This window comes from Rhynchophorus ferrugineus, unplaced genomic scaffold, assembly GCF_030347505.1.
Source record: "Rhynchophorus ferrugineus isolate W39M unplaced genomic scaffold, kcgeb_rfMv2 rfM1, whole genome shotgun sequence".
In the NCBI taxonomy this organism is placed as follows: domain Eukaryota; kingdom Metazoa; phylum Arthropoda; class Insecta; order Coleoptera; family Curculionidae; genus Rhynchophorus; species Rhynchophorus ferrugineus.
Window position 1 is genome coordinate 80,984,221 of NW_027472580.1, and position 16,105 is coordinate 81,000,325.

Genomic DNA, 16,105 nt, shown 5'->3' on the forward strand with positions numbered 1-16,105 from the left:
AAAATACTATAACATTTTTGAAACTACCATTGCGAACTATTAAATGATAGAAAAGTAGAGTTATCTAGTTTTTGGAAGGCTTTTAAAGGCAATCAAACATTTAAAAAGACCCTTCACAGAACACAATAATTAAAAATACACGGTACATGGACAAAACGTAATATACAATACAAAAATCTAGAAGATATTACGAAAACTACGAAATAGTTTTCCAAATTACTGAGCGTGAAGCAGTTGTGACTGGAATAAAGTCGTCATAATTTAGCTTAAGGGAGAAATGCTCAAGTATAGAAGAAGATATTTATAGAACTCGGATGTGGCGAATAATTTTAATAACATGAGAAATGGGAGGAAATTAATTTTAAACTAATGAAGATGTTGCCCAGATGGTTTGTAGAATTGTGAAAATCTTATACTTTGGAGAGGGTCTTCAAGGTTAAGTATGAAGTTCTTGAGTGTCAGGGAGTGGCTAGCAAGGCGTCTCCCCTGGATCCCCGCGTTCACGCATGTGGATACTAAGGGTCTTTCGTTAGCCATTTGTTCTATTCGTTTATTTTTCCTAAACACAATTTTTGTGTGTCGGTTTCGCTGAAAATTTTATAAATTTGCTATATTTAACAACATATTTCGTAAATTATTAAAAATATCTAGTTTGAATTGGGCTTATCTATATGTCAGTAGTAGACAACTAAATAAATCATTAAACAAGGTTTATGGCGAACGTTTTAAGATTTAATTTAATTTAATTTGATAGCCATAGAGAGCTGTACTCCTAAAGGGTACCGCATTCACTTCATAACCTACCTTTTATTAACTCTTATTTCTATATATTTACTTGGATATTTAGATTATCTGTAAAACCTTTTGAGCCAATTGAATATACAGACGTCGTGTTGAACCAGCTTATTGATAAGTTACAAATATTAATGTATTAGGTAATATATTATGGGCAATAGTTGCCGTGGGCTAGAGGCATTTTTTCAGGCCTTGTTTGCGTCCCAATTTTCCCACCTCGACGGTGAAAACAGACTAATACATCTTGCACGTTCACCATTCAGAGAGCCAAAAAAACAGATCTCCGGATAGTCTAAAGCGTATTACATAATATTTACCTCTTAAAGAAATGGCCAGAGAGATGTGCTTGGTCATTATTCCGCCTACACAGCTTATAGTTTTTGTATAATTATGTTTGAGTATCGACTGTAGCTTCATCTTCGAAATGGAACTCTTTCTACCCAAATTTCTGATGCTGACCTACTGTAACTTCTGCTGCCATAATTTTGCCCGAACTCCACTTAACGACACCAAGAAACCCTTCGAGTAACTGCGGAACAATTGACAACAGCCTTATGATCTCACCGAAATCCTACCAACCGCGTGAGTTGTAATACGTGAAAGTGTTTAGAAGACCAAAAATGTTTAATATACTTGAAAATATTATTTTGTTTATCGGAAAGACACGACTTGTTGAACGGCGATGCTAAGCAACACTAAACGTACCCCGTAACCTAACCCGTCTCACTCGTTCACCATTAAGGTATTCAAGAAAGAGATTGGCAAAGGGTATCGATCGTATTACTTAGCAAATATAAGTCCGTGGTTATCGTTTTATTGGCTTTCTTTCTGTTTTCGAATGAGTATACTGGCTCTCACTTTAGCACAAAAATTATTAAAATTGTTCGGGCATCTTAACATTGTTACCGTGATCAGTACACAGTTGAGAAATAAATTCGGAGACTCAGATTGCAATAGTTTGAGATCGTAATTTCAAGGATTTCCTCACATATTTCTGTGACCGAATCAATCTTTTGGATGGAGAATGCAACAAGGAACTTCAAGAAGAAAATAGATAAGTCAAAAAGAGCTGTTGGAAATATAGAAGGCTGAAATTATTCGAGCCCACAATGGTTGATTTCTGTCGTCAATAATGATAACATTTTGTGATTAAAAAGTCCTAAGACACCAACAGTTATTGCCAATATTATTGGTTGCGAAGGTAACGGCTATTAATTGATGATGATGAAAACTAAGGTCACGTTTATAAAATATAAATCAGATCTTTAAGCTTTTAATTTACGCAAACTTATTGGACAAGCCCTATATATATACTATACATAGCAGAATACGTTATTATGGTATATTTTAGTATCACATCCATCCACTCCAAACACTTTAAATTACTACAATTTCTCCTGTGGGGCGGATATCGGTCTTTCTCCCCGCTTTCACCCTTTAATCCGCCCCAGCGACCTACCGCCCGCCACCCCCGAAACTCGACGTTAACTCTCGTTTAGCTTATTTATTCATTACCCTTTCTGCCATTCCCGTAACCTAGCGGTATAATCAGAGTGATCCATGATGGCGTATTAGTAACTGTCGCCCGGGTCGGGTGACGCAAGTTTAGGGGCAATTCATTAACAAAGCAACATTCTTATTATAAGCCCGAAGACACACTACCTTTTGTTTCCTCGGTCAGTTCTCGATTTTAATAATTTCGTAACCGTTAAGGCGAAGTTCTTCAGAGATATATATTTTATTAAAAAGCATCTGAAAGTGGTAAAGTAAAACAGTGAATTATAATTTAATTATCAACACATATTTGAACGAGAAGACATGGTAGGACTGGGTTTAATACAAAAAATTTGTTTAGATATTTCAATATACCACTTTGTTTAATGACGTATTATAGAGCCTGATACTTTGAGACTTAACGAAGAATAGAACAAAGCATTGACAACTGACAGAGTGCTTGCTATTGCAAACCTTAATGGGATCCAGTTAAAGCAAGTTTAGGCCTTCAAGTACTTGGAATCACTAATACTGAAGAAGAAAATCGGATCTACTACTGAAATAAAATGCTGCATCGCTCAAGCTGCAGGATCCCTATTTTTTTTAATGGAGCATTTGGAAGAGATAAAATATTACTATCAAGTTCAATCAGGATCAATGACCAATCCTTATAGTCTGACATCGGTAAGCTGATGCTTTTCAAATGTGATACTTAATGCAAATTCTGCATATTTCTCTCAGAAATTATATTAGAATTAGGAGTCGTTCATTGAAGATACATAACAAATTCAGAGATAGATACAATGGCTTGAATATGCCTGTGAAATGTGATCGAATTCTTCACAGGATTTTGTGACGAAATCGACATTTTTGGTGGAAGAAGCAGTTAACGGCTTAGAAAGAGACATGAATTATTATACAAAGCGACTTAATTTTGAAAATTAATGGAGACTGTTCGAGACTGCACCACCAAAAGCAGCATGTTGGTTGAAAACTAAACAATTTCATTAAGCACCGTCCATGAATTGATTATCATGAAACAAGCTTTTAAAGATTGAGATATGGAGATAAAGATTTTTGATGGACTGGAAATTTTCTTGCTTCATGTCTTTGTGACTAAGATTCACTATTATCTATAAATTCAGAATTGGACCATTCGCATTTTTTCTACGTATCCATTTTGCTCCAAGTTCCATCTCCAATCCTATATGGTCTATTACGTATCATATTCTCGAAAGCCTTCTTTAAATCAATCGCCCAATCAAAAATCATTACGAACTCGATGAATGTTGTGGTGAAATTAGAATTGTAGTAACCAAGTTCGCCAGTTTCATAATTCCAAATAAAGAGGTACTGATACTTAGCCAGCCTTCTCCTAGGCCTAAGCTACTATCAGATTACGAGCTCCTAAAAATTTAATGTAATTGCGACAGTGAATTTAGGGTACTGTCAATCAATACCAATAACCGTATATATTTTAAAAATAAGTCATTAGATTTTTTGTTGCGTTTAATTGTGCAATATAACACTTCTGGCTTTGTAGAGTATATCCTCACAATAAAAGGTGTATATTTACATTAGAACAAAATCAGATCGGCTGTACTGTCGGTACAATCGATCAACAAGTCGATACTTGGTTTCGTTAAAATAAAATAACTTTAAGATAAACCGAAACCCTTTGTTTTTATCCACATACATTTTAGAACCAAAAATGTATAATTTAAGTTTTCTAATTTTAAAGTATAAAATGAAATTTAACCGATTCAATAATATTAAATAACACCACCAAATATTTAGAATATCTGAGATAATTACACACGTTTCATATTCTAAATTCCCCACACTATAATTCTTCAAAACACGTCATACGCGATGTTTGCTTTAAATCATTGGTATCGTCCGAATACAACGTTTGCAATAATTTAATTTCCCGCTCTGTAAATTAATGAGCATTTCGTATTTAAACATAAATATCAAAAGCAATTTTAACGCGAAAAAGTTTATTTTATTTTGTGAATAAACATTATAAATATAAAGGTAAATATCCCAGGAGGCCGCTCAGCTAGATCATTAAACAAATTTTTATTATTTTTATTATTTAATTATTACAATGTTACCAGTCTTTTCCATCTAACCTACAATTTGTCTTTATGATAACTAAAATCTAGGTATATAACTAGGAGAACCCATCGGCCCTATCTTAATCTCTGGTAAAATAATATTTACACATGTCATTGCTGTATTTTTTATTATATGCACCCCACTACACAACACTGCACAAGATTTGATTCTTTTGAGTCTGTATCTCAGTGGTATCCAAAAGCGGCAATATTTCAATATTCTTATGAGAATGGAGTCTTGCCTCAGCCCCCTTGCAATTGCAATTCTTGATTTCTTGACCGACAGTGGGTATCTGAAGGTCCCGATGTAGGTAATCAGTGCTATAGTATTTGGGTGGGTCCATTTAGTCTTGAGGGGTATATTTAGTTGAATTCGTTTGTTTAATTCTTCAGCAAGTCTGCTGTTTGTTAACGTTGGGTTTGGTTGGGTTGGGTATTTTCCATTTCTTATTATATTTTAGCTCAAGGTCAGAACCACTGGCGTATGATTTATTTTAGGTCAAAATTTTCTTCTACATTTATATAGTTGGATGTTATGTTCCTTACTATAAAAAAAATCTAACAGGTCTGGGGTTTTCTCTTTATCAGTCGGCCAATAAGTTAGTTTTCCAGTTGACATGTAAGTACATCTTAGATCAGCAGCTGCTTTAGGCAGTTCATTGTCTTTAGTTGTTGTCATTCTGGATCCCCGTCTTGTATTTTTTTGCATTGAAATCACCTCCAATTATAAATTTTTCTACCAGGTTACTTAAGACATTCAAATAATTTTCTTTTTTTGATTGTATCTTGGAGGACAATCAATTGCGGCTATTATAACCTGTACTGAGCCCGGGTTCTTGATGGTGGGAAATGTTCTTTTTATTATTATTGTACTTCCACCTTTTGCGGTGTTAGCTGGATGTATGGTATGATAAAATGTATATCCTCTAAATTTTATAAGGCATTCTTTTGCTAAATGAGTTTGCAATATTAGGCAAGTATCTATTTTTTGCATATCTAGGAATACTTGTAGTGTAGCGTGATGTTGCTGGATTTCATTGGCGTTCCAAATTGCTATTCGGATATCTTTATTTTCCATTTCGGGATTTTTGGGCCACGGGCCTAATGTTTTTCAATCCTTTCGGAAAAATATTCGATCATTGTTTCCTCCCAGTCCAGCTTTCCTATTAGTTTAACTAGCAATTCGTTGGTTGTTGCTTCATGTTCTTTTGTGTCTCATTGCCTATTTTGACTGATACTTTAGGCATAAGTCATTTCACCTCTAACTGTGTTATATTTTTTCAGTTGTTTCTTTTCACTCATTGTTTATTCAGGTTTAACTTGAACTACTCTATTTCTCCTCTCTTGTATTGTTTTAGCAACTTTCGTTTTCGGCTTAGCTTCTTTGGGGTTTCTATACTCTGTAATAATATGTTTGCCTGAACATTTTACACATCTAGATTTTCTCCTGCAGAATTTCTGAGTGTTTTCATGCAATAGGCACCTTTTGTATTAGGGTATTAAGTTCGATTTTTTAAGAGGTTCGACCCTCAAACTTCTTTTAATACCAAAAATGGATTTTGCATTAAACAAATAATCTATTTTTAATTCACTTTAAATTACTTTTATATGGAAAAAAGTAGCGTGAAAATCCTCTATAGAAGATCACCTATATCAAAATTTATCAGAATAATTTTTACTTAATTTAAGCTATAAACTGTGATAGAAGAAATAAGAGATCCTCTGATTGTATTGGAACAATAACATTTACTAATAATAGAATTATTTTTCCTGGAAAGCAAAATGAATGCTAAACATAATTCTTTCTCAGATTTGAACTACTTATGTTTTCATTATAAATAATATTAAAAAATAGTGTTTTAGGCCATATCCGAAGCAACCATTATTATAGAGTATCAAGGTTTATAGATTAAATAATCTGATTCATACATACATTAAAAAGATTGTTTCTATGCTTACAAGTGTAATTATCTCTAATTTAATTAAAATGTATTAACAATTATAAATTTATGACGACCCGCTCTTGTCAACATCATTTCACTTTTGTTTGAATTTCTTGATATATTTTACCCGTTTCTGTTGGGTACTTACATGTATTTTGACCAGCATTGTCTATTGATTAACTTGTGAAACGTAAATGTAATAAAATTTACAATAAAATTTAAAAATGGAAATAAAAACAAAGACGTATTTAATAATAAATTTGGTGAACATAAAACAGAATATTATATATAATGAATTAGTGTAAATATAAATAATTAATGCATTTATTACTATTATATATTATGATAGTGTACATTCTAATAACAAATGGTATAAATCAATGTATGTGTATCAAGTTCGGAATTCAAACCTTACTAACATATGGCGCATAATTCTTCCTCATTATAAGATCATTATATTCCTTCCATATAGGATCAATCCTCCTCAGGAAAAACATTAAACCATCCACTTTTTCATATCTAGCCTTTAAGTTGTCCCCTGTCCCATATCTCAGACTTTCTTGAGTTTATCTTCTGCATGGGCTTAACTGTAAGAGTCTTATTACACTCGGTACATTCTTCAAGAGAAGCTCGTGGATCAACCTGCATTGCCCTTTTGCACAGATGGGTTTATATAGAGAGTTCTTTCCTTCGTAGGTCATTTAACGTTGGTAATAATTATTGAATTTTGAATTCTACTTGAAAGATAATCTGCACTCTCATTTACCTCAATGCCCGTATGAGATGGCAGCCACATAAAGGTGATCTTGCCTTAGTATTTTAACTTTATTGGTAATGTTCTGGATAAGAGAGTGTCTGAACTATCTTGAAAGTTGAAACTTTTAAGGGGACTTATAGTGTCCGTAACAATTACCAAAATATGGAGCGCTTTACGATTTTAAGTGTCATCCTTGAGCAGGGCTGTACTAATATACTCTGTAACGTTCCAGTTTTACTATATGTTTTCTGTACATGAAATAACAATGTTATCTTTTATTATGTGTATACAAATACTAATTATGATACTGTAAAAAGTTAAATTTGCACTATTCATTACGTTTGTTATATGACTTGAAAATATTTGCTGGAGAAGCCATTAGTTACCATTAGACCAGCCATTACCATACCATTAGAAATTTGGTTATGCTGCTCCGTTAATCGCCAATTTACCGTTTTCTGTTCAATAATTCATGGAGTGGTGATTTTGAGGTCAATAACAAAGAAAGGCTTTGAGTATCGGAAAATTCGATGGCAATAAGTTGCAAGAATGAATGCAAACCCAGCTAAAATTCTCAAAAAAATTCATGTATTACTAAGCTTCTTTGCAGATATCTTAGCAGTAGATGAATCAAATATTTCACACATTCAACTTGATTGAAATGTAATGTTAAGCAGTTTGAGCATCGTGATTTCATTAGCGTTTTAAGCTTTTTTTATGGGTTATTGTATTTGACAATATAAGATGGAGTTACTACGATAATAGGAGGAGTAATTAATCATGGGCGAGTCAAGAAACCGTAGAAATGAAGAAAAAATCTTCCGACATATATATTAATGAATCTGTAGGAAATTTAGAGTTTTTTCTATGTAAACATGGTTAGTATCGATTAACAAAATACTGTATTTATTTTGATGGTGTTTAAAAGCTTTGTTTATTATTGGACGTCAAGCTGAATAAAATCCCTGCCAAGTTAGCGAAATAGTTGAAGATATCGTAACATAGGATGCAGCGATTTGAATTTTACGTGATAAATTGTATATGAGCAAAGATGTGGAAATATAGGCGTCGAATTTGCTATCAGTTAACGCGTGAATGCACAACATTCCCAAAAAACTACTTGTATAAAGATTAAAGGAGTTTCTGTTGAAATCTATAATATAATTCGCTTTTCGGTATTTCCTTGGAGACTTATTAAACCAAGATTATACCTAGTACTATGACACTTTATACTCAAGTTATTTGACAACGACGAATGACAATCTTATATATAAAAATGAATCGCAAAATGTGTCGGTAAGCGCATAACTCAACAACGCCTGGACCAATTTGGCCAAATCTTTTTTTAAAATGTTCGGTTGAAGTTCAAGGATGGTTTTTACGACGAGAAAAATTAGAATTATGGCTGGAAAAACCCTAAAAATAGCCCTTTTATATATAAAAATGAATCGCAAAATGTGTTGGTAAGCGCATAACTCAACAACGCCTGGACCAATTTGGCCAAATCTGTTTTTAAAAGGTTCGTTGAAGTTCAAGGATGGTTTTTACGGCGAGAAAAATTAGAATTATTGCTGGAAAACCCTAAAAATAGCCCTTTTCTTTTTCCCATACAAATGATTTGTAACTAAAACGTAGTCAATTTGAGCTTTATTGCTATGGTATAAAGTTCATATTAAACTTATATATAAAAATGAACCGCAAAATGTGTTGGTAAGCGCATAACTCAACAACGCCTGGACCAATTTGGCCAAATCTTTTTTTAAAATGTTCGGTTGAAGTTCAAGGATGGTTTTTACGACGAGAAAAATTAGAATTATGGCTGGAAAAACACTAAAAATAGCCCTTTTATATATAAAAATGAATCGCAAAATGTGTTGGTAAGCGCATAACTCAACAACGCCTGGACCAATTTGGCCAAATCTTTTTTTAAAATGTTCGTTGAAGTTCAAGGATGGTTTTTACGGCGAGAAAAATTAGAATTATTGCTGGAAAACCCTAAAAATAGCCCTTTTCTTTTTCCCATACAAATGATTTGTAACTAAAACGTAGTCAATTTGAGCTTTATTGCTATGGTATAAAGTTCATATTAAATTACAAGCACTCACTGTTGTCTAAGCAATGTAGTGTGTTCCTAACGTCAAAGATCATATCTATCAAAACAATGTGCGTGTGTGCGTTGGAGCACAGAATACATAGTTGGAGGAGTTTAATGTCGCGTTCCGAAACTCGCGTTTCTTTTGTATTAGTTTCGGCACGCGAGATAAAATGCATCAGTTTCCACGTCATTACATCAGTCAAACAAAAATCGCGTTACCAACAGTGTTTTATTATTTTTAATATCCAAATTTTAAATAAATAAAACAATTCGTACGGCTTAAAAGGATTTGAGTTCAAGTCATATCAAATTTAAAAAAAAAAGTTGTCTGTTACAGATGACTTTTGACAGATGACAGATGAATTGTCAACTGATACACGAAACAAATTCGTATATCGTGTTTTGTGCAGAGTGTTTAGTTAGTTAGTGTTTGTTTAGTTCGTGATTAGTGAAAAAATAATTTATATTTGATATGCCTCCTATAAGACGAAGCAATTTAGGTAGAAGAACCAGAAATGCTATAAACCAAGCTAATTACCGATCTAATCGTACTGCACAAGAACGTGATGACGGAAATGAACGTGAAAGAATTCGGATATAACAAACGCGTGAAGCGCGAGCGCGACATTCAACTAATAATCGCACAAGTTTGAATCGAGCTGCTTTCAGTTACGATGTGTCAATTGACTACAGTAACTACCAATGTGTTGTTATTGGTTCTATGAACTTGGTTTGCTCACACTGTAAGGCATTAAAATACAAAAACGAAGCCAATGGATTGTGTTGCGCAAATGGTAAAGTGAAATTGATACCATTGGATCCACCACCAGAACCATTGTACTCATTGGTTTCATTAATAGGAACAGATTCTATACACTTTTTGACACATATCCAACAATATAACAATTGCTTTCAAATGACTTCATTTGGGGCAACAAATGCAGTTCGGGAAAATGTTATGCCAACTTTCAAGGTATGTATTATAGCAGTTACTCATAATTATTTTAGCGAACAAAATTTTCTGTCACCAAAGTTAAGATGTGTTACTAATCTTCAATTTCTTAATCATTACGAAATATATCACTTAGTCATCATATTATATGGTGATTCAGTTTCAGTGACACTTTTATTATATTTTATATTTGATAGATATTAGTTAAATCTAAATATATACTTTTTAAGATCAAATATTATTTAAGTTTGATCACTGACAATCCATTAATTTATACAACGCCATAATATTTTTTTTATTTACAGATACAAGGGCAAATATATCACAGATCAGGTTCACTGTTACCAGTGTCAGATAGCAACAACAAATTCCTGCAAATTTATTTTATGGGCAATTCACCACAAGAAATTGATCTGCGTTGTGCACATAACAATTTAGTAAAGAGGTCTATTGTAGAACAATTACAAACTTTATTTCATCAACACAATCAATTGATTATATTGTTTAAAACTGCCCTGGATCTGATGCCATCCGATAATCACAAAATTGTAATCAGAGCTGATAAAACACCTGCAGGTCAACATACAAGACGTTTTAATGCACCAACTATTGATGAAGTTGCTATCGTTGTAGTTGGAGAAAATTTGGAATCCCGTGATATTGTTTTACATCGTCGGAATGATCAATTACAACGTATAAAGGAAACACACCGCTCATATGATGCACTGCAATATCCCATTATATTTTGGCAAGGTGAAGATGGCTACGATTTATCAATAAAAATGATAAATCCCATTACAGGTAACTAAAATATTAGTTTAGCTATGGCGATAATATCTCAGTCACTATATTATGTATTTGAATGTTATTAAAACAAAATCTGTTTACAGGTTCTGAAACCAACAAAAAAGTCAGTTCAATGAACTATTATTCATACCGCCTAATGATTCGGGAAAATTAAGATAATCACATATTGAAATGTCGGCGATTATATCACAAATATGTTGTTGACATGTATGTTAAAATTGAAACGGAGAGATTAACATTCATCAGGTTGAATCAAACCAAACTCCTATCTGAAGAGTATATTCACCTTCGAGATGCGATTAATACTGATGGAAATGCACAGAATGTCGGTCGGATGACTATTCTTCCAGCAACATACATCGGAAGCCCTCGGCATATGCACGAATATGCTCAAGATGCCATGTCGTATGTTCGTCATTATGGTACAGCAGATTTGTTCATCACATTTACATGCAATCCGCAATGGATAGAAATTAAGCAGGAGTTATTCCCTGGGCAATCACCCATTGATCGTCATGATATTACAGCCAGAGTCTTTAGACAAAAGTTGAAATCTTTAATGAATTTCATCGTAAAACATAATGTGTTTGGTGAGACACGCCGCTGGATGTATTCTGTGGAGTGGCAGAAACGAGGATTGCCACATGCACACATTTTGATTTGGTTGGTTGAAAAGATAAGGCCAAATGAAGTTGATGCAGTGATATCAGCTGAAATCCCTAATGTACAAGTAGATCCTGGATTGCATGAGGCAGTTATCAAAAACATGATACATTGTCTCTGTGGAACTCTTAATCAAAATTCACCGTGTATGATGGATGGTAAATGTTCAAAACGATATCCACGGACATTAATATCGGAAACAATTACTGGTAATGACGGTTATCCATTGTATCGTCGCAGATCGACAGCAGACAATGGAAAATCAACAATTGTCAAATTAAATCAACAAGATATTGAAATAGATAATCGTTGGATTGTTCCATATTCACCCATTTTATTCAAGACATTCAAAGCACACATCAACGTTGAATCTTGCCATTCAGTGAAATCGATTAAATACATTTGCAAATATGTAACCAAAGGGAGTGATATGGCTGTGATTGGAATTGGTGCAGAGAATTCTAATGATGAAGTTACCCAATATCAAATGGGCCGCTATGTCAGTAGTAATGAAGCAGTTTGGCGAATATTTTCTTTTCCTATTCATGAGAGACACCCTTCTGTTGTTCACTTAGCTGTGCATTTAGAAAATGGACAAAGAGTGTATTTTACAGCACAGAACGCAGTACAAAGAGCTGCTCAGCCACCATCTACTACATTAACAAGTTTTTTTGAGACATGCCAAAACGATGATTTCGCACAAACATTGCTATATTCTGAAATGCCAAAATATTATACCTGGAATCAATCCTCAAGGAGATTTATACGACGGAAACAAGGAAAACCAGTTCCAGGATATACAGATGTATATTCCACCGATGCGATTGGCTGGATTTATTCAGTACATCCAAGCAATGATGAATGTTTTTATTTACGACTGCTATTAGTCAATGTACGTGGCCCAACATCATTCCAACAGTTACGAACTGTTGATGGTGAATTGTGTGGATCCTACAGAGAAGCCTGTCAACGTTTGCAATTGCTTGAAAATGACGCTCATTGGGATCAAACTCTCAATGATGCTGTAATATCATCACACGCTCATCAAATACGAACATTGTTTTCTATAATCATATCTACATGCTTCCCATCAAACCCAATTGATTTGTGGATGAAGTACAAAGATTATATGTGTGATGATATTTTGTATCAAATACGGAATAGAATGGGAAATCCAAATATACAAATCAGTGAAGAAATTTACAATGAAGCATTGATTTCTATTGAGGACATGTGCTTGATAATGTCAAACAAACTATTAATTCAATTAGGCCTGACCGCGCCCAATCGTCCAATGCATGACGCTTTTAACCAAGAGTTGCATCGAGAAAGACTGTATGATCTCAACGCTTTGAAAGAATTAATTGAAACAAATCTTCCACTGTTAAATGAACAACAGAAGTATGTATTTGAAACTCTTATGAAAGTAACAAATGATGAAACTGGAGGGATTTACTGCACCTGGTGGTACAGGAAAAACTTTTTTGATTTCATCAATATTAGCAACAATTCGCTCACAAAATAAAATTGCACTTGCACTCGCTTCGTCGGGAATCGCAGCAACTTTGCTTGAAGGTGGTCGAACAGCCTATTCAGCACTAAAATTGCCATTAAATATGCAAAGCAATGAAACTCCAACCTGCAACGTTTCGAAGAACTCTGCAATGGCAAAGGTTTTGCAGCAATGTAAATTGATTGTTTGGGATGAATGCACGATGGCACATAAAAAATCTTTGGAGGCTTTAGACAGAACCTTAAAAGATCTACGTAGCAATAATAACCGATTTGGTGGTGCAATGATTTTATTAGCAGGAGATTTTCATCAAACATTGCCAGTGATTCCACGATCAACGCCAGCTGATGAACTCAATGCATGTCTAAAGTCCTCCAATTTGTGGAAACATGTCAAAGTACTTCATTTAAGCAAGAATATGCGTGTCGAGTTGCAAAATGACCAATCTGGAAACATATTCTCTAAACAACTCATTGACATTGGTAATTTCCTATAGACATGTTGACTGGCTGCATTAACTTTCCTCAAAGTTTTTGTCAGTTAACTCGATCAAAAGATGAACTTATTCAGAAGGTGTTTCCAGATGTTTCTCAAAATTACAGAAACCATGATTGGTTGAGCGAACGAGCTATACTGGCTGCAAAAAACATAGATGTAAATGAATTAAATTTCAAAATTCAAGAACAAATTACAGGCGAATTGAGGATATATAAATCAGTTGATTCGGCTACTAATCAAGATGATGTAGTCAACTATCCACCGGAATTTTTAAACTCGCTGGATTTGCCAGGATTACCACCTCACAATCTTCAATTAAAGGTTGGATCGGTGGTTATAATGTTGCGAAATATCAACCAACCGCGTCTTTGCAACGGTACACGGTTAGCGATAAAAAAATTACTAAACAATGTGATAGAAGCAACTATACTCAAAGGAAAGTATAAAGGAGAAGATGTTCTCATACCGCGCATCCCAATGATTCCGACTGATGTGCCATTTGAGTTTAAACGACTACTGTTTCCAGTGCGGCTTGCTTTTGCTATGACTATAAACAAGTCCCAGGGGCAATCATTAAGTGTTTGTGGTATTAATCTAGAAAACCCATGTTTCTCACGTGGTCAATTGTATGTTGCCTGTTCCCGTGTTGGAAAACCACCAGATTTGTTTATCTATGCGCCAGGTAATCAAACAAAAAACATCGTATACCACAAAGCACTACAATGATAATAATAATAATAATTATGATTCACATGATTAACAATAAAGCGATTACTTACTTTTCAATCCTTATATATGTTTTATTTAATTATTTTTTATTCACAACGCCCTATCACCAGGGTGATGGTTCTGTTCAGGAGAATTTTTTAAAATACGTAGGCACAAAAACTGCCACATTACAAATCTTTTTGACAGGACGAAGTCTGTCGGGTCAGCTAGTATATTAATAAAAGCAGAAACAAAAGACGTAGATCGTTTTATCATGCATCTAATATGTTACTTTAGCATAGCATAGTTCAATAGTGGTTTATCCCCTTTCATTTACTATTTATTGCATTTTATACTGATAGCAAAATAAATCTATAATCACTAGAATTTTTACAGTCTTAATCATAATTCAATGTAAAATTACTTCTTTTTAATTAATTTTGTTCATTTTCATAGTCTGATTTCACCATACACAGATAGGATATTTATATAATCTATTCAAAGCTTTTTGCACATGCGTCATTAAGATTTTATTGTATTCCCTCTCGCAATTTGTAAATTCGTTTCAGTATCAGACAATATTTTTATTCTTATTTTAGATTAGTTAAAAAGAGACATAATGCCGTCTGATAAGTTCGAACGTGAAACTAAACTATCCCGTTAAAGTCGTCGGGTTATCAAACGTACACAAAACTATTCAAAATATTAGTTTTAATTACTACAAGTTATAAATCGGCAAACCTTATAGTAAAGCTTTGATGATTTTGTTAATTTTTAAATGGCTGTCTAGTATACCATATTACTTTGTTTGAAAATGCCGAAAATAATATATAGTCAGGGTCACAAACTGATTATTTGGATTTAAATGGTGATTTAAATGACAACCCTCGAAGAGCTCTAATGGAACTTCCAGACATTGCATTAAAAATAATTAAATTTTTAAAGAGGTACAATAAAATCGAGGAAGATATATTAGTTGACTTTGTATCTTGATGAAACTTTGATATTTCAAAATGCTTCATTGGGACACTATTTTCAAGACAGTAACAAAAAAAGGGTAAAGACAACAAAAATTAATGGAAAAAGGTAAAAATTACAATAACATTTGATTAGGTTTTTTTGGTCATAATATTTATAAATAATTAATTGTAGATATACTGTTATTCAAGCAGGGAATTAGAATGGTTTTATACCTGTGCATAGTTAGTGTTTTTCTCCAAGTCCAAGGGCGGCTACCATGGAAAAATGCACCATAACTGGTTTTAGTTATGGCTTGCAAATCAATTGTTAAGGAACCTGGAGGAACCAGCAGTTATTATTATGCACAATACATCATATCGACTCAAGGAAACTTTCAAGATATGTGATAATGCTGTGCAATGCTGGAATTTCCTGGGGTAGAGTGATAACAGCGAAAACAACTAAAGCTATGTACCTAATTATTAGAATTTTACTGTAGAAAATGGCAATGTAGGGTGTGAAAGGTTTCTGTGCATAGATGTGATCGTAATTGTTCAGAATTAAATATGAGTAACATGTTAGAATATATGAGGAGAGGATGAATATTAACTATTCTGTAGATATGGTAAATGCATTAGGCTGAATTTAGTAATTTAATCAAGAATGACAAAAAGTCTTCAGAAACCACCTTCCTTAAAAAAATTCAGGCTCTCTTGAAATCTTTTCCGAGAAGAATTTCAGCAGTTATAAAGAAAATGGTAGCTGAACGCCTTATTAATAATTAAATATTGCATATAGAA

General features: G+C 33.6%; 3 protein-coding genes and 1 non-coding gene across 4 annotated transcripts in view; 2 read left to right on the plus strand and 2 right to left on the minus strand.

Moving 5' to 3' along the window:
• LOC143200289 (uncharacterized) overlaps window positions 1-13,603 on the plus strand; it is a 193,403-nt gene extending 179,800 nt beyond the window's left edge. Inside the window, exon 2 of the mRNA XM_076410718.1 lies at window positions 13,202-13,603. The gene's annotated coding sequence lies outside the window, so the exon portion shown is untranslated. The remainder of the gene's footprint in view (window positions 1-13,201) is intronic.
• Window positions 1-16,105, minus strand: part of LOC143200279 (neurotrimin-like) — a 268,783-nt gene that overhangs the window by 124,560 nt on the left and 128,118 nt on the right. The gene's annotated exons all lie outside the window — the stretch shown is intronic.
• On the minus strand, window positions 7,266-7,373 carry LOC143189421 (U6 spliceosomal RNA). Its single transcript, XR_013003873.1, has one exon. It is a non-coding gene; the product is annotated as a U6 spliceosomal RNA (small nuclear RNA).
• LOC143194245 (uncharacterized) lies at window positions 10,528-11,117 on the plus strand. The gene is made up of 2 exons (XM_076400905.1): window positions 10,528-10,957; window positions 11,047-11,117. The coding sequence occupies exons 1-2, from the start codon at window positions 10,543-10,545 to the stop codon at window positions 11,115-11,117; spliced, it is 486 nt and encodes a 161-aa protein (XP_076257020.1). The 5' UTR covers window positions 10,528-10,542.